Source organism: Gymnoscopelus microlampas, assembly GCF_963454915.1.
Source record: "Gymnoscopelus microlampas genome assembly, chromosome: 11".
Taxonomy (NCBI): Eukaryota; Metazoa; Chordata; class Actinopteri; order Myctophiformes; family Myctophidae; genus Gymnoscopelus; species Gymnoscopelus microlampas.
Genome location: NC_139948.1, coordinates 51,678,380 through 51,700,555, shown reverse-complemented (window position 1 = coordinate 51,700,555; position 22,176 = coordinate 51,678,380). Strand labels below are relative to the sequence as shown.

The 22,176-nt window shown below is 41.9% G+C and overlaps 2 protein-coding genes across 2 annotated transcripts in view; one reads left to right on the top strand and one right to left on the bottom strand.

The window, feature by feature from the left end:
• LOC311054858 (interferon-induced protein 44-like) overlaps positions 1-22,176 on the bottom strand; it is a gene marked incomplete at its 5' end in the record, with an annotated part of 203,507 nt that overhangs the window by 161,230 nt on the left and 20,101 nt on the right. The window lies entirely within an intron of this gene.
• Positions 6,689-12,474, top strand: LOC311055753 (interferon-induced protein 44-like; the record flags this gene model as incomplete). The annotated part of the gene is made up of 7 exons (XM_084072020.1): positions 6,689-6,803; positions 6,924-6,948; positions 10,517-10,715; positions 11,227-11,370; positions 11,506-11,677; positions 12,066-12,163; positions 12,301-12,474. The coding sequence occupies 7 exons, from the start codon at positions 6,689-6,691 to the stop codon at positions 12,472-12,474; spliced, it is 927 nt and encodes a 308-aa protein (XP_083928146.1).

Below are 22,176 nucleotides of genomic sequence, written 5' to 3'. Positions count from 1 at the left end.
GTGCAATTCTTTTTACATTAATTAATTATACGTGTATGTGGGAAATCTAGAACACACCACTGCAAAAAAAACTAGTCTACTTTGGATCTGATGGATAGGGTTCTGTGCAGACTGCAATCTGCAGAAACACTTGGCCTCCTGACATTATTATCAGAATGGCAGCAACTAAATCCTTTGATATCGGATGGCTGAAACATTCTCTGTGTTCTCCTCTTCAATGCCTTTGGTTTTGGCCAAACCCCGCCCCCCCTGCCCCATCTAGGAAGCAAGGAGGTTGTTTGTTTATAATTATTCAAAACGTATCTTTGGATTTGATGATAACTCCCGTGATCGCGCTAGTTTGAGTCGTCTAAACACTTTCTGTTTCTTTTTCCTCGTAGGTTTCACTGTTTTAAAATACTTGCTTAAATCTGCACACTTTGCAACTTTTGCACAGATAGCTTTTGTATCATTATGTTCTTGAGCTCCTGATTATTTTCTTTCCCCAAATTCGACTTGTTAACAAGCCAGTGAATTCGTCCTAAAACACGCTCGCCCCGTGTATATCCGGCGGGCTCGGTCGGGGGTGAGTGTGTTTTGGGGCGGCGTGTCGTCAATGCGAGGGTGTTTAAGGACGACGGTTCAACCGTCGTTCTAAAACACCCTCACTCCGGTCTAATACGGCGGCCACGATCCGCAAAAAAAATGGGGCAGTGTGTGGACGAGCGTTCTGTTTTCCACCGTTTTTTTTTCTCTGAAAGGGGGAAAAAAGCGTGAGAAATGGCAAGTGAGGCGTGAGAACATGTTAAATTGCGTGACTCTCACTCTCAAAGGGTGAGAGTTGGCAGCTCTGCGCACACACACACACACACACACACACACACACACACACACACACACACACACACACACACACACACACACACACACACACACACACAGTTTCAACTACTTATTTTTGGAAACTTACAACTTGTTTTACTTTGATGTAATAAGTTTTTGTGTAATTACTTTTTAAACTGTTTTGAAATTACAAGCACATAAAGCACTTGATATAATATATGCTGTAGAAAACATCTAATTGTGTATGTACCACAGATGTGTTCATCTTAAAGGAGAATTTTGGACTAAAGTTTTATTACTTTTTCTATGATGTTATGATATCTTAGGACAGGGGTGGCAAACTCATTTTGGGGCGAGGGCCGGATTGGTCAAATGGTGACTTGATGGGGGCCGGAACCAGTTGCAGGCGCACATGCGCGCTCACACGCACTCAGACACTGCTACTAACTATGCATATCACTTTTTTTTTTAAATGTATTAAGAAGAATAGCTACTTTAATTATTGACATTGAAAACAAACAATGCAATTTGTAATAATAATAATAATAATAATAATAATAATAATAATAAACCATTTTAAGTAGAATAATTCAATTTGAAGTGGGTGGTTAAATAATTAGATTCATAGAACAACAGTGGTGTAAAGTAACTAATTACATTTACTCAAGTACTGTACCTAAGTAAAGATTTGACGTATTTTTTACTTTACTAGAGTATTTCCAATTTCCAGTACTTTTACTTCTATTCCACTACATCTCAGTCACTGCTATGACATATAACATTATATCAATTTAAAAAATGTTTTATGAAGATTAGCTTCTTTAATTATTTACATTGAAATCAGACAATTCCACATTTTCTTAAATATTATTTTTGTACCATTGCTGTCATGGCTATGCCTCTGTTGTAGAGCTACATGATTATGGCAACACTTATCATAACTATAATCCATAGATCAGTTATTTAAAGAATATTTTTAGAATTATTTATTTAATATTGTGTTGTAATAATACAATATGTCTCAAAACCTTAGCATGCCATACATTTGCAAATTAAATAAATATGATTTCAAGAAATTAACCTGTCCTGGATGGAAGTGCTGAGGTGCAGTGCTTCTTAACCTTATTTCCTGTCCCCTTTGTCACCCTGACGTTTCTTAGTAAAACACTAGCCTAGAACTGTTTACATGTTTGCAGAAATGACAGTTATCTACAGAATACATCTACAAGACTTCTTGTAAATCGGGGAGGCTATAGCGCCCCGTGCGGGAGGCCATATTGCACCCATGGTGAAAGCCTGCTGATGTTGCTCAACATCGGGTCCCTGTTAGCCACAGCACATCCTCCCATCAGCACATCTGTCTGACAATCCAGGATGTAGCAAAGGGGCCCTGCCGATGTCTTCGCTTATCTCACCTGATGAACTTTTGCACTTCACTCACTTACACATACAGTATAGGCATAATTTATTTGTGTAATAGCTACGCCCATACGAGACCGCCTCGGTGGGCTGTCCAACACTAATTCTGTTAATGTATATATGTGACTGCTTGTCTTTCAATAAATTAGAACATGTTAACTTGGACGCTTGTTTGAGACTTAATGTGTTCCCGATGCATCGCTCTTCTTCTATGCTGCTATAACTGAGACATTACCTTGTATTTTCCTATGAACTTCTCTCATCCACATCATCTGACCAGACTTTGAATGACCTAGAGAATAAAATCATTACAGACGCACACAGAAGTTTCCAGCTTGCCCCCCAGAAGCGGAAGTGCGTCCGAGATGCACACGCTTCAGAGCCAGAGGAGGCGTCTACCTTTATATGTCTATGGGACAAATGCCAGGACTCAATTGTGAATGCTCTCAGCCTCAAGAAAATGTTCTGCAACAGGGTATATCAAATTTTTGCATCTAATGGAACTACGGTGTTCCGCCACACGCGTCTTGAGAGCGCGTGTACTTTTACCAAAATAATATTTTTCACATATTTTAACACATCGGGTGCCAAACACGGTCTGAACCGTGTGTTTACATAGTGGCGCTTTGGTGCCGAACACGGTCTGAACCGTGAGTTTAGTCTTTTTGTTTTTTTCGTTTTTCTCCGCGCGGGCGGGGCTAAAGCAGCTCTGGGAGCTCCCATTGTAATCCTGCGAAGGAAGTGCCAGATCGCTCACCGGAAACAATTTTTTTCCCCCATCCGCTTCCTGTCTATTTCCTACTTTGAAACACCTATATCTCCGAATCTGTTTCCTGTGGGGAAAACCGGTCCTGCGCGATGCGCGATCCCCCCCCCCGTTGTAACTCGCGAGGGAAATGTTATGGTTCCAGGCTGTAGCCAGGCTCATGGCACAACATTTTGTGCCATTTGCTTGTAACGCACGCGGAAGCTTTAAACAGCAAAGCGCAGTCAATGGGGAGAATGCTGGCACCCACGGTAAGTTGTTATGAAAAAATGCTGGCACCCGATGTGTTAATAGCTTTTTTTTTTCTTTTTTTTTTGTGAGATCTGATGTTCATAGTGAAAGAACACTATGCAAAAAAAACTAAAAAAAACTAAAAAAAACGCTAGACGAGATTGAAATCTCGAGATTTCAATCTCGTCTAGCGAGACTTCTGTTTGTTTGTTTTTTTGACAGTGTTTTGTCAAAAAAAAAAAGCTATTAAAATATGTGATCTAACCTAAGGCCTATCTGCGCACATTTTAAGCTGTAGTGGACCAGGGGTGGAGTTATGCACATTTTCTACTGTACCATTCATCCTAAGATATCATAACATCATAGGAAAGGTAATAAAACTTTAGTCCAAAATTCTCCTTTAACTTCAATATCAATATAAAATTCAACAAATTACTTTAGTTTGAAATTAAATTAAACATAACTATAACTCATAACTAAACTAACTATCCTAATAATGTGTCAGCCTGGGCCAACCACACAAATGTTTAGAATGTTGGTGGAATTGAATTTGTCTCTGTCAGTGCTCCTCATGTCAACAGTGTGTGGTTTGGTTGGTTGTGAGGGGGGGGGGGGGGGGGGGGGGGTCTATTTACTGCTCAGTGATCCAATCCTGTGTAGAGCCCGCCTACTGTATCTGGTAATTTTAAGACACACAAGTAAGCACGCACAAAGGCTGTTTCCGTGTCCGGTCTAAACCGGATTTGCAACCTGTAACGTGAACTGATCCTGATAGCATTGTTGGGAATGCATGTACAGTTGCGCACCACAGTGAACCAATTAAACCTCTCTGTGGAGTAAATATTAAATGGACAACGACAAACAGCACGGACGAATGTTACAGAAAACACTCTGCCCGCTTGGTGACTACAGACTACAGCCCTAACTACTTAACTAATATTAAGTTAAGTAGTTAGAAAATAAACATTTAAAACGACAGAGGTGAGCCATCTGAAGCGGTATTGAGGCACGACAGGCTCAATACCTCTGTTGTTGCTAAGTCCGCTTCAGCCGATTCGTCCCCCCTAGTCTCTGTACCCCCGAGACGTCAAGCGTTTTCCCCTCAGGTACTGCTGTACAACTCAGGGAGACTTTTATAAATAATGCATAATGAATAACCATATACTAATAACCTATATCCCATCATACAAAAATGAATGAATGAAAAAACATAAATAAATAAACAAAAACTGTGTATTGTCAGTCTATCCAGCACCTCAGTGAGGTGAAAGTTTATGTTAACATGCAAGGTCACAACAAACTTATCATGGAATACTGTAATCAAGTAATTGTTCACTTTATTGACTATCCTACGTCATACTGTGAATATCAGCAGTCATACAGCAGTGAAGCAAGACTTTTATTACAATCAATGACCTGAAGTTGGCAAGAAAGATCAAACGGACTTTAGCCATGAGAGGCACCGCCGTTGGGCTCGCTCGGTGGTGCTCGGCTGTGTTTTAGCAGAATCAGCGGTGTTTGAGTTACGTCCCGTTAGGGAAGAATCTTATTATAAATAAATTAACGAATTAATGAATGAATAAATAAATAGAAACTGTGTATGAATTGTCCAGCGTCTCAGTGAGGTGCTTAAAGTCCAGATTAACATGCAAGGTCACAATAAACTTATTATGGAATACTGTAATCAAGTAATTGTTCATTTTATTGACTCTCCTACGTCAAACTGTGAATATCAGCGGTTAAAGGACAGCAGTGAAGCAAGACGTTTAAAAGTCAATCACCTGAAGTTGGCAAGAAAGAACATCTTTTAGCAAACTGTGTTGCTGTCTGACAGATGATCAAAGTACAGTGTTTTTTTTGTCCTCCACAAACAGATTGTGTGCTTTGATATGCTTTATAGTGTTTGTGCAGTATAATGCTTTGATATGATTTATAGTGTTTGTGCAGTATAATGCTTTGATATGATTTATAGTGTTTGTGCAGTATAATGCTTTGATCTGCTGTTTCTTTCCGCTGATATTCACAGTTTGACGTAGGAGAGTCAATAAAATGAACAATTACTTGATTACAGTATTCCATAATACGTTTATTGTGACCTTGCATGTTAACATGCACTATAACGATAACTATAAAGATACGGTTAAATCATTTGTTTTACCAATAAACAAGGACTGTCAGTCTCAACTAAATGAGGCGGTAACCCACAATATTGTTACCACGATTTGTTCAGTACTCTCGCCCCCTGAGGTTGGAGAAGCCTCTTAAATAGAATACATGATGTGATTTGTTTACTAATGTTGTTGTTTTTTGTCGCATAATACACTTTTTTTTATATGAACGAATTAGCCTATAAGGTGCTCATGTGAAGAACAACTCAGCATCTTTTTTTAGTGAAAAGGTTCTGATAATTATTGCCCAAAGAGTGCTTGTTCAGTAACAATGTCTCTCCAGCTCAGGTGGTTTGCCAATTTGGGGGGAGGGACAAGTGATGGCCATTCACTTCCCCACACAGATTTGTCCTGCCGGTACAGGCAGCCTAACCGGGAACCATTCAGTAACAAGCACACTCCTCTAACCTTTAGGCCACCGCTGCCCCCACTGCCTATAAATGAATGCCACCCGCCCTGATGCCCAGATATGGCTGCTGTAAGACCTTTGGTATGATTCTCCTCCCACAGTTGACACACAGACAACACAGACACGTGGAAATCACGTATACTGTAAATCACTTGTTACTACAACAACAGTAAAAGTGCATTAAAGGCTTCAGTTGATCTCAGTCCATTTTCCATTTGCAGCTTCAACCTACACTTCTAATTCTTGGACAGAGTAGGTAGGTGTTTTTTTTTCCTTGCCAAAAATCGTTTTAACATAATTAACAGGTTTTGTAATGAATTAAAAATAAATTCATAAATAACTATATTTATCATGTACAATATATGTTGTATGATATACCACCTGATGTTACATGTTTTCCATTTATTTCAATTATAACTTTTGACAGTTTACTCTGGCTATTTTGTTTTATTGAATTGAATTGAATGTAGATTTGTTGTGCTTTTACTGAAGTAAGATGGAGATTAACTTTGTTGTTTTGTACATATTTTAGGGACACAAACTATATTATGTAGGTCAGTGGTTCTCAAACGTGTTCATGTCAAGTTCCCCCAAATTGATATGTATTTATTTGACCTCGGACCCCCAATTGAAAGTATTTTCAGATGTTTACAAGCTCAGCAACATGTCACAAAAATTGCCGATCTACAAGCTCACAATGTGTTGCAATGCAATGCCCTGTACAGTATATCAGGACTTTTCAAATAGACACAAAGAAAAATTGGACTCAAGTGTTTAAACTGTTGCTCATTTTGCTGGGGAGCCCCTGGAACCTGTACTTTATGCACATTGTATGAAACATATTATAATCAATAATGATCTTACTTTGTAGTTATGGGAGGTGGACAAAGCAGACCACCTCCACCTCCAGAAGTACGTACAGAGTACGTAACAAAAGTAGAAACGGTGTATGTAACTGCACCTCCACCTCCACCTCCAACCTTCATTCGTAAGAATGTTACAATGTTCAATTATGATTCAATAACATCATTTATAATGCAAAATGACAAATACTTGATGTTACTTAATCTATTTGGTGAATTGTTCTCTTCCCTTTTTGTCCCCTCAGCTGAATGGAGAAAGGTGGACTGGGAGTAAGAAAACATATTTCTTAAATAACAAATAATGTGTTAAAACAGTGGTCTTTATTCATCATTATGAACATGAAACTTTATAGCACTGTTAATTTTAAAGGGTCTACACCATGAATTAAAAGAAAAGAAAATAATAATATCATATTGTTTATGTCCCTCAAACGTTTTTCAAAAGGTTTGAGCCTAAATCAAGCCTCAGATATACTCATTCCAACTAACTTCTCTCTGGCTTATAAAGCACTTTCACCTGCAATACCACATTGTCCTGTTTGGCATGGGCGCTATTGAGCCAGTTTGTATGCATGTTATCTCCTGGTTCTGTGTGGAAAAAGTAAAAAAAAAATAAATAAGATTTTTTTTTTTGGTTGGAACTGAAAAACGGGAGGAATTGTTCTCTGACGTGACGTAGGCACAGGGACCAAATCAGTTTGGCCTGTTTTTAGATCAATTTGCAGAAAACCCCAGATTTGCTGTGAAAGCCTGAGTGTTCAAACTGGGGTATTTTTGAGGATAGGAGAGAGGTAGGGGAGACCAAAAACACACAAAAAAGAAGAAAAAGTTAACATTCATGGTGTAGTCCCTTTAAAGGAGCTATAACATTGAATGTAACTCTTTCTTAGTTTCGGGCACCGGCCTAGTTTCTTATAATGTACCGAAACAAAAAATAATAATAATATATAATATATATATATTAGGGCCGGGACTTTATCGCGTTAATTTCGATCAATTAATTACAGAAAAATTATCGCGTTAAAAAAATTAACGCATTTTAATCGCACTTATTTTTGCCCCGCGGAACGTTTCTCACGGGACGAGTTTCAGACGGACCGTTTGTCCCGGTGCACCAAGCAACATGCATGGGTCTCGTCTGGTCTCAGACAACAACAAACCGCAGGCAACGCAGTGCATGAAAGCATGAATGAAGACGGCGCACCCGATAGCCTGCTTGATAATGTTGGCTGGGCTGCCCCCCCGAACCCCCGCCCCGCGGGAGAGGAGAGGGGGGGGGGGGGTGGGGGGCGATGCGGTGCGGGTCACATGCGCGCGGATTATTTTTATTAATTAATTAATTAAACGACGATAAAACAACAGTGACAACACACTCTACCTGCAATGTAGAAATACTATGTTACAATTAAAAGTCCGGAATTCAAAATGTACTTGAGTAAAAGTATAAAAGTATCAAAATGTATTTAAAGTACCAACAGTTAAAGTACTCAAATCTTTTGAAAATAGCAGATCTACAAGCTCACAATGCATGTAGATGGCTATTTTCTAATGGCCGATATAGGGCTGAAGTGGTTACTGTATGTTTTGTAATAATAATAATCAAAATCTACAAAGTAACTAGTAACTAAATTTTTCAAATAATTTTAGCGGAGTATAAGTGTAATACAGTATTTGACTCTGAGATGTAGTGGAGTAGAAGTAAAAGTATTAGAAATTGGAAATACTTGAGTAAAGTAAAAATACCTCAAAATTGTACTTAAGTGCAGTACTTGAGAACATGTACTTAAAGACGTTTACCAAAATCCATTTGAAAACACATTTTCTCACTGTTCTCAGGTCAAATATTGATGTGCGATTAAAATGCGATTAATTTAGATTAATTAATTACAAAGCCTCTAATTAATTAGATTAATTTTTTTAATCGAGTCCCAGCCCTAATATATATATATATATATATATATATATATATATATATATATATATATATATACAATCTATCTATCTATATATATACAATTTGAATCCTGCGCCATGTCGGTTGTCAGTATGTTTGTCAGTATGTTTGTCAGTATGTTGTATGTACGTTGCATCACTCCGAATATGGACACAACGCCAGTGTGACGTAATCTCACGACAGCATGACATCACGCATGACATCACATCCTACCTATAAATTCTAGGATGCCGTCAGATCGCACCAGTTCGACGGCTTCCATAGTGGGTTTTGGTCATTGGAGAGGTGATGCACGTCACCTCTTTCTGAAGTGGGTACTTTCAAAGCCTGCCGTGGATTTAGGAGAGCACAAAACTCTCTCTCACACTGTGAGGTGCCTGTAAGGTGGCACTGCAAAGTGAACGACGCGTCACGCTAGACGTTCGGGCCGCGTAGCGGCCCGAACTTCTAGTATATATACATACATATATATATATATATATATATATATATGCACTTAAAAACATTTTTTTTTCTAAGTGAGCTTCCATCACTGTGATGACCACTGTGATGACCACACCGCCCACTTCACACTGGGTGTGAAAGTTTTTCTTTCCGTCGTGAAAATGTGTCTTTCGCTGTGACGCCATGCTGTGGAAAACACGCCCATAGGCTAAGCTCTGCAGGACGTGCTGTGATTGGCTAGCGAGACACATGATGAAATTAACTTCAAACTTCGCAGACGCGCTGTGATTGGCTAGCAAGGCGCATGATGAAATTAATAATAATGTAAAAAATTTAAGCACGACATCATGGTGTCACTTCGCAGGATGTGCTGTGATTGGCTACCGAGATGCATGATAAAATAACTCATAAATAGCACCGCTCACTTCACACTGGGTGTGATTTTTTCTATAAGTGGGTTTGGGACTCGAGGGGCGCGAAAGTTTGTCTTCCGTTGCGAAAATTTGTCTTTCGCTGTACTGTGATTGGCTGATTGGTTGCGACGTAACCGATTGGCTAGAGAGAAATTAAGAACCCATAAATAGGACTATGCACTTAAAAAAATACTTTTTTTTTTAAGTGACAGTTGTATATTTTGAGCTTCCATCATTGTGATGTCCACCACTGTGATGACCACACCGCCCACTTCACACTGGGTGTGATTTTTGGGCGGTGTAGCCGCCCCTATATGTGAGGTTGGGACATTGACAAATGCTGCACTGTGATTGGCCACCCATTGTACCCCCCCCCCCCCACCCATTGTACCCCCCCAACCCTGCACTGTGATTGGCCACCCATTGTACACCCCTTCCACCTACAATTGTACACCCTATTGACCCGCTGACTCCATTCAACACTGTGATTGGCTAGCGAGACACATGATGAAATTATGATGAAATTAATAACCTATAAATAGGACTATGCACTTAAAAAAAGTAAACATATTTTTTTTAAGTGAGCTTCCATCACTGTGATGACCACTGTGATGACCACACCGCCCACTTCACTGGGTGTGATTTTTTTATTTTACTTTTAATAACTTACAGGAGTTCTTACTGCATAATCCTTAATCATATTCCATCATATTCAAACAACATCACTGCATTTTATTAGATATTATATTGATATCATAGCAATTTTCTCCAGCTCCCTGTGGTGCGTGAACCCCCCCACCACTATTGTGTGGGGTGGGTCTATGATGGACCCACCACGCACAATAGTGGTGGTCCCCAGGTTGCTCTTAGTCAGGATGGTGGTCCCTGGGTCAAAATCAGTTGAAAACCCCTGCCATAATATATTCACTATTTGTAAGAATGTATATCAAACATAATATGCTAAAATATGACATTTTATCTAAGTATTTTATTTATATTCAATTTCTAATTTATCTTATTTCTTTAGTAAGAAAGGTGCACTGCTTAATAGTGTGAACGAATACGACCGTGAAGAGGAGGACGTCAAACACATCAGGATCTTGCTCTATGGACCAATAGGAGCTGGCAAGTCCAGTTTTGTCAACTCTGCCATCAGTGTCTTAAAGGGGAGAATTACCCAAGGTGCCGCTGTGGATGCTATGGGTGGTACAAGTTACACCTTAGAAGTAAGTAATCTGATCCAATATATCTACTGGTGTAAGTATAATCATTTATATAATGTATGTTTTTGCTCTGTATACTTTACTGTGTCATGCACCTTAAGTTGTCAACAGAGAGTCAAACTGACAGCCTGTGGCTGCATCCAGGGCAGGCTAGGGAAGGGGTTAAATCCACCTTGGGGAGACACACACACACACACACACACACACACACACACACACACACACACACACACACACACACACACACACACACACACACACACACACACACACACACACACACACACACACACACACACACACACCAAACTGGAATTCTGCCTATAAGGGTGGATTCTGCCAATACTTTTCAATGGGAACGGAGCAATTTGTTGCCATTCGAGGATTTGCGGAAAAAAACAACAACAAAAAAACGCTCCATTCCCATTGAAGAGCATTGGCAGAACCCATCCTCATATGTAGAATTAAACTTCTGTGTGACCGTGCCCAATCACTGTTCATGTTTTTTTTACAGTATAAAACCTATAAAATCAGAAAAGGAAAAAGACAAAACTACCCCTTCGTGTTCAATGACGTCATGGGCCTTGAGGGAGAACATGGAATTCAGGAGGATGACATTACATTGGCTATGAAAGGCCATGTAATGGATGGTTACACGGTAAAATTACTGCATGTCTCTCACACCCTGATATTTGATCATTAATGCTCATTTATAATTCAAACCATATTTCATGACAAATGATTGAGATTGAATTTTCTATCATTATGCAATATTTGTTCAATTTGTATTCAGTTCCATCCTTCAAAACCGATGACAGTCCAGGATACTCACTACAACCATGACCCCACTCCAGAGGACAAAATCCATGTTCTGGTTTGTGTCATTCCTGCTGACCAAGTGGCTGTTTTATCTGAAGCAGTCGTAACCAAGATACGGAGGATCAGACTTGCAGCCAGAGACTTGGGTAATAAACATTATTACACCTTGGTAAAATCAGAGTTGTCAATAATGTAATCACAAGTAAAGAAGAGGTTAAGCTGTATTCTTGATAACAAGCTGCCCATATTGTTTTCATATCAATGCATTGCTGTATAGATCTGACATTCAAAGATGTTCCATAAATGTTCAACAAATGTAAACTAATATCTATATCGGCTATTTTCACTATATTTGAATTAAGGCTTAAGTGGTTAATTCATAATGTACTTGTTCCCTTATAGAAATGTAGTGGAGTCAAAAGTGTAATAATTGTACTCAAGTACAGTATTCAAGTACAGTACAGTACTCAAGTAAATATACTTAAGTACTGTCCACAACTGGTTGGGCTAAGTATGTTTCTGCTCTTTTTACAGGCATTCCACAGATCTGCATTATCACCAAAGTTGATGAGGTCCATTCTTCGATGAAGGATGTACAGAATCTCTACAGACTTCAAATTGTGAAGGACAAGGTGAGACTACTGGAAGTTTTATACACAATTGTTCATCTTATTAATCTCTGTTGAATGCCAAATGCAATTTTACTGTGTAGTTAACAGTTATTTTATTTTAACAATATTCTACTGACCTGTCAACACTCTCAACACAGATGGAGGAATTCAGTAGCAGAGTGGGTATTCCAGTGAATAGCATCTTTCCTGTGAAGAACTACCATGAAGAAACTGACCTCAATAATGACGTTGATGTTCTGATACTGAAAGCACTGAAACAGATGATTGAATTGGGAGGAGACTACATTGAGGATATGCTGGACCGGCCCTAGGATTTTTGTGGCCCTATCAAGATTCTTTTTAGGTTCCCCCCCCAAACACCCCCATTATAAAATCATTATGTCATTTTTTTTATTGCACACTAAAATAATAACGCTAGTTAATGGATAGGATCACATGGCATAATTACAATATGAAAGTAAAACCTTTTTTTTTTGGCCCCCCTAGTTGTTGTGGCCCCAAGCGACCGCTTATATTGCTTATAGCAGCGGCCGGCCCTGAGGATATGTAGTATCCTGTTGATGAAGTCTATAGACCGATCCATTATCATCAGAGAAACTGAAAGCCTTAAAGATGATTGTTTTATAGCATTTCAGCTTCATTTAGTCAGGACAGTGAGGTCAGAGGGTCAGAGATACACACACAGGCTTAGATAGAAATCAGCAGGGTGCCTCATTCATTGATATGAGAAACTAGCATAACTTGTAAGTGACAGTGCAGATTTGGATATAAGTCATGTATTTCAAGATCAAAGTAATGCTTCAAAGATCTGTGGTTGTATTGATTCAGCATCTATACATTATGTATTAACATTTCAATGACTAAAAAATGATTAATGCTGCATAATATTTCTGCTTTTGTTTTGTTTTTAAATTTCACTGACTGGTAAATGAAAAGGCATCCGACTTTGTCGAGCATCTATTATACGAACACAACTGGACCGTGTGCGGGGGAGAGAAGCTGGGTGGGGAGGGTGGTATTCATCACTGTATGTACTCCTACAGGCTGGGGGGGGGGCATCTGTCAGTGGGGAGTGTTGGGCGGGAGGAGTAGGACGAAGGCTTTACGTCCTCCTGGGGCTCCTCACTGGTAGGGGAGTCAGTAGGATACAACAGCAATGACAACACAGACACATGTGTGTGGGGAGGAATTCATTGGCATAATAACTAAAATGGAAAGAAAAGGAGTAAACAAGACCAGGAGACCTGGTTCTGCCAGACCCAGGCTAAGCCGGACTTCACATGACGTGTCAGCTTGTGTATGCCCATGTATGGATGAAAGGGGGACAGACTTTTATGGCTGGGGCCTAAGGGCAAAGAGGGCATGCCCATGTATGGAGAAAACAGATACAAAGCCTCATGACCCCTTGGGTCTGGCAACAAAAATGTCAGTGAATTCATACCTAGATATTGGAGTAGGGACTAGTTGTTTACATTTTTGCAAAAACAATAACCCAAAAGAAACAAGCCTCCTACCATAGACTAATTTTAAACACATTATAGTTTGAAGCCTGTATGTTAACATTTGGTGTTGTTTTTCCACCTACTGTAAAGTAGCTATCTGCTTGAGGAACTGCATACCTGTATTTGCAGTAATAGCGTTTACAGCAACTAATAATAATAATATTAATAATGATACTTTCACCCACTTGTAAACCTGTGATTGACAATAAAGACGATTCTGATCCAGAGTGAAATGTTCAGTCCATCTCCATATCTGTCATTGTCTTGGTTATAAAATGTCCACTTGTTACAGGTTTATGACATGAAAACAATGAATACATGTTGAGTATGACTGCTGCTGCTTTCTCTGCTCTACTCATGCTGGTTTGAACCACTATTGAAATAAGCATTGATAAGACATTTAAATAGTCGACACTGAAAACCTTTTCAAAGCTCCAATTTGTTTATGAATATAATACCTTAACATGACAAAGTTGCATACAGCAGTGGTTCCCAAAGTTCCTCGGAGTCATATTAGACTCAACCCTAACTTTTAAAAAACATGTGAAGAAAGTCACAAATACGATTAAATTCAACCTTCAAAATTTTAAACAAATTAGACCCTTCCTGACAGTCGGTGCTGCCAGATCGTATCTTCACTGTATGATCCTATCACACATTGAATACTGTTTTACAAACTGGTCTTGCACAGGTGTGACGATTCTAAAACCCATTGAACAGCTCTACAAGAGTGCGCTCAAAGTGTTTGACAGGAAGCCTCACTCATATCATCATTGTAACATCCTCTGGAGGCTAATTTGTTTTAGCTTTGATAACTTTAAAAACAAAAAAAACAGGTTGGGGTCATATACAAGACCCTACATGGTCTGTGCCCCCCCCAAAGTGAATTCATTAAAAGGAAGCCTGATAGGGGAATTAGCACCACTCGAGGGGATTGCGAAGTGCTGCACCTGCAAACAACATTCGGTCAAAATGTCCTCTCAGTACAGGGTTGTGTAGCATGGAATGGCCTTCCTCTGCGTATAAGGGATTGTGCTACATTTCCATCTTTTAAATTCAATCTGAAAAGATGGTTGCTTGAAGTAGGATATTTAGTCACAACCCATACAAATAGTTCCCGATGTTTGTGAAACATGTGAAGATTGTAAAACGGATGCCCCCCTCCCTCAAACATTTCTTTTTAGCATGTGCAGTCGCATAAATAAGTCCTACTATAAATGACATATGTCAATGCCTATCTAGCTTGCAGCTTAGCAGAAATTGGAGATATTTAAAAAATATTGTTATTGTTAAATAAACAGATCAGCTTCCGTTGATGACTTTCAGGAGGCGTAGTTACAGAAACTCTTAGTCCATGGGTCAATTCTCATTCTACTACTCTGTCAAGATAATGTGGAATGCTCTGACATCATCCATTAATGGATGTGAATCACTAGTTTCTTTCAAAACTGGCTTGAAAGAAAAAGTATCATAAAATTACAAGGGGAGTTAGATATTAATTCTCATTGAAATGAGGGGTCAGACACTGTTGCCGTTTCCTTTTTTTCCTCTGCAAATATAGCTATTTGTATTTGTTTGATGACATGTATTAATGTGTTAATATTCTATATTATGCTCTGTTGATGAATTGAATACATAGGACCTGAGCCACAATGGAAACAAGTCCCCAAGACCTTTTTTTGTGTTATCCTTTTAGCCTAAATAATGTACCTTACCTCCGTGCTGTTTACATGTTTTGATCAATCAAGACCCAAAATACAACATAGAGTATTGGTACCGTCTACAAGCTCACAACGCCTCGCGTCGCGAGGCGTTGTGAGCTTGTAGATCTGCTATTTTCACAATATTTATCTGTGGAACTGAGTCAAACCAAATGGGGGTCCCCAGTTCAAATATGATTATTTTGGGGGGTCACGGCCTGAAAAGGTTGAGAACCTGATTGAATCAGGTCCATTTGGTTCCATTTGTGCACTCTGATTTGCAAATGTTTGAAGAACCACTGTGTGAAAGAGAGACAGACTGACGGTCGCTGTCGCGGCAACAGCCCCACGCCAGGGGCGGGACACTGGTTTTTGCTTTTACCACACAAGGTTTCGCCCCACTGCCAAGCAGTGCCGACTGGTGTGTTCTTTTGGCGTTCCGGGAAACGCCAGCGCCGGCACACAGTAGTGGCCCTGTGTGCCGGCCGTACTGGCAGGCTGCTTTTCATTCAGGACACAATCTCCGGCCGGCAGTTCCTGTGTGACTCAGGTGCACAATTCTGTCAGACTGTCCAACATGCTCTCCGCCACGGATGAGTTCCCCCAGCTCCTCGCAGAGTTCCCGGCCCTCATGCAACCCACCTTCTCTTCGACCACAGCCAAGCATGGTGTGGAGCACCACTTAGCCACTGCATGTTCTCCGGTCTATGCTCGGGCTCGACGTCTGGACCCTGCCAAGCTTACCATCGCCAAAGCAGACTTCGAGTCTGATGATGCCTCGGCATCATTCGCCGCTCCAGCAGCCCATGTGCTTCCCCTCTTCATATGGTCTCAAAGCCTGGCGGTGGGTGGTGCCTGTGTGGCGATTACCACCGTCGTAACGAGGCGACTACGCTGGATCGTTATCTGGTCTCGCACATCCAGAATCTTTCTGCCCACTTGGCTGTGAAGGTCATTTTTTCCAAGGTTCTTGTATGTGGATACCACCAGGTCCTGTGATTACTCCTTTCGGACTGTTTGAGTTTCTTCGCATAAGAACGCTGCGCAGGCGTTCCAGTGCCTCATGGACATCCAGGTAGACCACTGGTCTACCTGGACGACATCCTCATCGCCAGCACCTCCAGAGCCGAGCACCTGTCCCACCTCCGGATTCTGTTCGAGCAGCTCAGCACGCAGGGCCTTATCATCATTACGGCTAAGTGCCAGTTCGGCCTGGCGACCATTGATTGATTGATTGAATATTTTATTAGGCAAAAGAATGTAAAACAACACATTTACATTTAAAATACTTTGTCTAACAGGTCCGTTCATAAAAGTCCTTGCGGACTTGTTTCCAATGAGGGCCTTGGTATTCAATTCATAGACATATATAGTGGCACCACAGTTCGAATATCATTACACAAAGAAATAAAAAATAAAACAGCAAAAAATTATATATATATATATATATATATATATATATATATATATATACATACATATACATATATATATATATACAACACTATGTACAGCCAATGGAATAAAAAAGGGGGGAAAGATATGTACAAGAACAGGGGGGGGGGGGGGGGGGGTCGGCTGTCTAACGGGAAAATGGTACTACCTCCTCTTTTGGCCTCCTGAAAAATGATTTTTTTAAGGCTCTTTTAAATGAGCCCAGCGAACTGCATTTTTTGAGGGATGGGGTTAGACCATTCCAAACCTGGGTGGCAGTGCTGTAGAAGGAGAATTTGCCCATGTTTGTTTTATGGGTGGGTGGTACCAAATTGTTGTTTGCACTCCCTCTGGTATTGTGACTGTGGGTGTCACTAACCTTTTGGAGGTATTTACTCAGATATGCGGGAATAGGGGGCATATCGGGCAAATTTTCATTTACAATTTTGAAGGCCAGTCCCATTTTTAGTTGTTTAACCCTGTCTTCCACCCTGAGCCAGCCTAGGCTGGCAAAATGGGTGGGAGAAAGGTGGGTCATGGGCCCCAATCCGAGGAGTAGCCGAATCAGTTTGTTTTGGGAGGTTTGAAGTTTAGTCTTCAGTGACACTGAGGTGTTGGAGTACCAGGAGGTGCTAGCATAGTCAAAATGTGGTTGAATCAGGGCCCCTGAGAGGGTCCTGAGGGCCTGAGGGTTGACAAAAGAGGAAACTCTGCCCATAAATTTGGTTCTCTGGTTTACTATTTTGACCACCTTTGTCCCCATGCTTTCACCTGACAGGTATTTGTCGAGAATACAACCCAAATAGGTAATCTCTTCTTTGCTAGAGATAATTGTGCCATCGACTTTGACCTTGAAATCATTTACATCCATCTGTCTGAGGGAATGTTTGGTCCCAAAGAGAATGGATTCAGTTTTCCCAAGGTGTAGTGACAGTTTGTTATCAGTGAGCCAAGTACGGATTTTTGAGAGTTCGGAGCTGAGCGCCTCCTCAACTTGCAGCTTGTCCTCTCCCGAGATCAGGAGTGCCGAGTCATCAGCGAACAGGAACAATTTGCAGTTACAGGCAGCATTCATGTCGTTAATGTATAAAAGGAACAGTAACGGCCCTAGAATGCTGCCCTGAGGAACCCCACAGCTCACCGGGAGGGAAGAGGACATGGTTCCGTTGATGTCAACCACTTGTTCTCTTCCCTCCAGGTAGGATCTCATCCAGTTTAGTGATGTGCAGTCAAAACCAATCGCCCTCAGCTTATCAAGTAAAATTGAATGGTTTACAGTGTCGAACGCTTTTTGGAGGTCCAACATGACCATGCCGCAGTATTTGCCCGCGTCTACCTCACGTTTGATGTAGTCGGTCAAATACAGCAGGCATGTGTCAGTGGAATGGGAGGTTCTGAAGCCCGATTGGAATTCAAACAACAGTTTATGCTCGCTGAGGTAGCTGTTGATTTGTTCTTGAATTATTCGCTCTACAACCTTTGAGATGGAACAAAGGATGGAAACAGGCCTATAGTTGCCAGGTTCTAATTTGCTTCCTTTTTTATGCAGAGGGATAACTCTTGCCAATTTGAAATCCTGTGGGACGTGACACTGGCTGATGGATAGGTTTGTGATTTGGGCTACTATGGGGGCAATAGCAGTAGCTGCGTCTCTGAGGAATCTGGTGGGGATATTGTCAAGGCCGGTGGCCTTGTTCGGCTGGAGGGCTAAAAGTTTTTTCTGCACATCATCAGCATTTACTGGTTTGAATGAGAATGAGTCTTTTTTAGCCCCTAGTTTGTCATAGTAAGCATGGATGTGGTCAGAGCCGTACAAACCTGAATGCTGAGGAAGTTTGTTTACCAACTGGGTTGCAATGGTGGTAAAAAAGCTGTTAAAACAGTTCGCTACCGCTTGCTTGTCAGTAATGAGCACGCCACTTGAAATAATGCAGATGTTTGTAGTTTTGGTTTGAATTTTGTTGTTGCAGCCCAATTTCTGTAGCGCTTCCCACAGCTTTTGTGGGTGGCTTTTGTTTGCCTCAATGCTTTCATTTAAGAAATTCTTTTTGGCAGTTTTGACCAATTTGTTTACTACATTTCGTTGATTTCTGCATCTTTCAAGTAGTTGCAAATTTTTGCATTTCCTGAACTCAGAGTACAATTTGTTTCTGAGTTTGATGGCATTTAGGATGTCTCCCTTCATCCAGGGTTGTGTACGGGCTCTGACTCTCACCACCTTCTTGGGCGCTAGGCTATCAATAACAGACACAAAAGCAGTTTTGAAACCAGTCCAAGACTCCTCGGCCGAGGAGCCACTGAGTACATTTGACCAATCAATTTTCTCAAGGGCTGTTGTGAGCGCCTCTGATGAGTACGTTTTCATAGCCCTGCAGCCGACCGTGCTATGACAGTCAACTACAGATCTGTGAATCTTACGCGTGCAGAAAATGATGTTATGGTCGCTTAGACTGCACTCAATGACCCCGCTTAAAGGAATCCTTGACTGGTCTGATGTCAAAATGAGGTCAATGATGGTTTGAGAAGTGGGGCCTACCCTCGTGATATTTCTTATCATTTGGGTGAGGCTATGCATGTCACAGAATTTTCTGAAAGATTTAAATATGGCGGCGTCTTTCCGAAGTACATCGGTATTGTAGTCGCCAATTAGGATCAATTCCGAATTTCCAATGATTGACATGTGCTCCTCAATTAAATCATAAAAATCATTTTGATCTGGGGGCCTGTAGATTGCGCCAATTATCAGGGGTTTAGCGTGAGGATAGATGATCTTTATCCAGACCGATTCCATGGAGTTGTTCTCCAAATTTGGGTACACATTGAAAATGATGTCAGATCTCACATAAATGCAAACCCCCCCTCCACAAAGAGTTCTGTCTTTCCTAATGACATTGTAGCCTATTATCTCAATTTCAGAGTCATCTACTGAGTCATCCAGTTTTGTCTCTGAAAAAGAGAGAACCCCTACCTTGCCATTTCCAAACATGGATCTTAGTTCAGACATCTTTGAGGAGTTTTTGAGGCTATTCACATTCAGGTGAATGATGTGTAGACCTTTTTTGGAGAAAATCGTGTCCATCTGTTCAGTCTGGAAAAAGTCAGGATCCTTGAGCTTTGTTCCTGTAGCTTCAGAGGTGGGTGGGGGAGGAGTGGGTGGGGGAGGAGTGGGTGATGGGTGGTGGGGTAGGGGGGTTTGGGTTAAAACCTGTTCCGCTGGTTTCGTGGTCTCTGCAGTGGGGCCTGCCAGACCTTCCTCTGTCCTGCTGTGGTGGATGTGTTGGGGGTGGGGGGGAGGTTGGGTAGGGGGGAGTGGAGGTGTGATCGGGGGAGGGGGGTGGGGTCTTTGTGATTGCAGCAGGGCAGTGGGGGGTGGGGGAGGGGTGAAGCAGAAGTTCTGTGCTGGCGCCATGGTGTGATAAACAGGGGGAAAAAATTCCCTGTTTACAAGCCTTCCCCACAAAGGAAAACTGTGTAAATGACGACCTGGGTCCATTGACAAAGCAGGGAAAAGGACTCCGTTTCCCAGCATTCCTCTCGGTGGGACACACTGTGGTTGTCCTCCTTGCAAAACAGGGAGAAAAACGTCTCTGCTTACAAGCCTTCCCCACAAAGGAAAACCTTGTGAACGACAAGCTGTATCCATTGAGAAAGCAGGGGGAAAAACTCCGTTTCCCAGCATTCCACTCGTGACTTTTTCGGTGACACTCGGTGACCATTGACTTTTTCGGGCACGAGTCACCAGAGATGGGGCTGTTCCCCTCCCATCGAAGGTGGATGCCATCGCGACCTTTCCTAGGCCACTCACGATCAGGTCCCTACTAGAGTTCATCGGCATGATAACATTTTATCACCGTTTCCTGCCCAGAGCTGCCCCCCATGCGGCCCTTGTATGAGGCCCTTACACGCAAAGCCCCCAAGCACGCTGTGGACTGGTACCCGGAGAGGGACAGTGCATTCAGGGCTGCCAAGACTGTTCTAGCCGATGCAACCATGCTGGCTCACCCGTGGCCCGGGGCTCCCATCGCCACTGATGCTTCGGACTATGCTGTCGGCGCAGTGCACGAGCAGTGGGTGGGCGGCGCCTGGCAGCCGCTCGCTTTCTTCAGTCGACAGCTGCGTCCCAGCGAACGCAAGTACAGCACTTTTGATCGGGAGCTCCTAGTCCTCTACTTGGCTGTCCGTCACTTCCGGTTCCTGCTGGAGGCTCGCCCGTTTTGTGGACCACAGGCCGCTGACTTTTGCAATGGCCAAGGTGGCTGACGCCAACAGCGTCACCTCTCCTACATCTCGGAGTTTACCACGGACATAATACTTCATGTCGCTGGCAAGACCAACCTCGTGGCTGACTGCCTGTCCCGGGCCGTCGCTGGGGCCGTTCATCTGGGCCTCGACTATGCCTGCATGGCTGCGGACCAGGCCCCTGACCCGGACGTGCAGGCTTACACGACGGCGATCACAGGGCTTCAGTTGCAGGATGTAGTCTTCACCGATGCCGGTGCCACACTCCTGTGCGATGTCTCAAGGGGTCAGCCCAGGCCTGTCGTTCCCAGTGGGTGGGCCGACAATGTGTTTTTAATATCATATAGCTCGAATATTCCATGATTTTTCAAAGGTCCAAAAATCGTTGTTTTTGCTCGCAAGGGGACGATAGGCGATGTTTTAACTCTGGCAGTCAATGACTCACAATAAGCAAGGTAAACACATTCATAGAATGCAGAGACAGTGTAGTGCATCAAGACACTAGGATCCCACTGGGATCATCCCAGGTAAACCAACTATATGTAACTGACTTGTCCCCAATCAGGGTTCTGCGTCCATGATCCCAATTACTCAGATGAGTAGTCACTGATTACCCCCATCCCCTATGTCTGGTGTTCATTCACGCCTATGGCACCCTCTGTATGGACTGGCTTGTCTGAGCAAGGTAAGCAATGGATTTTAATTAGGGGGCCAAGCACGTAGTGCGTAGGCACCCTATTATTCGGGGGCCAAGCGCGTAGTGCGTAGGTCCCCTTTTATATTTGTTGGTTTTATTAGGGGGCCAAGCACGTACTGCAATGGTCCCCTCTTGTTTCTCTACTTATTATTATTCTTCTGCCGTTTTATGGGGTTCTGGCCTAACTGTGCAGTCGTTTTTACGAAACTCTGAAAGCCAATGAAAGTTACAGTTTTATGAAAATGATTCTTCTGCCCCTAACACATAAATGCAGATTCATATTTGTATGAAACTTTGCAGTATGGTAGAGGGTCATTCCAAATGTCACTGAAACCAATGTTACTCCAGTTGGCCAAAGGTCGGCACTATAGCAATTGTTTGAAAATGCAAACTTTGAACAGGCATAAATCATGCCTCGTTTTAGCCTAAAGCCATGGAACT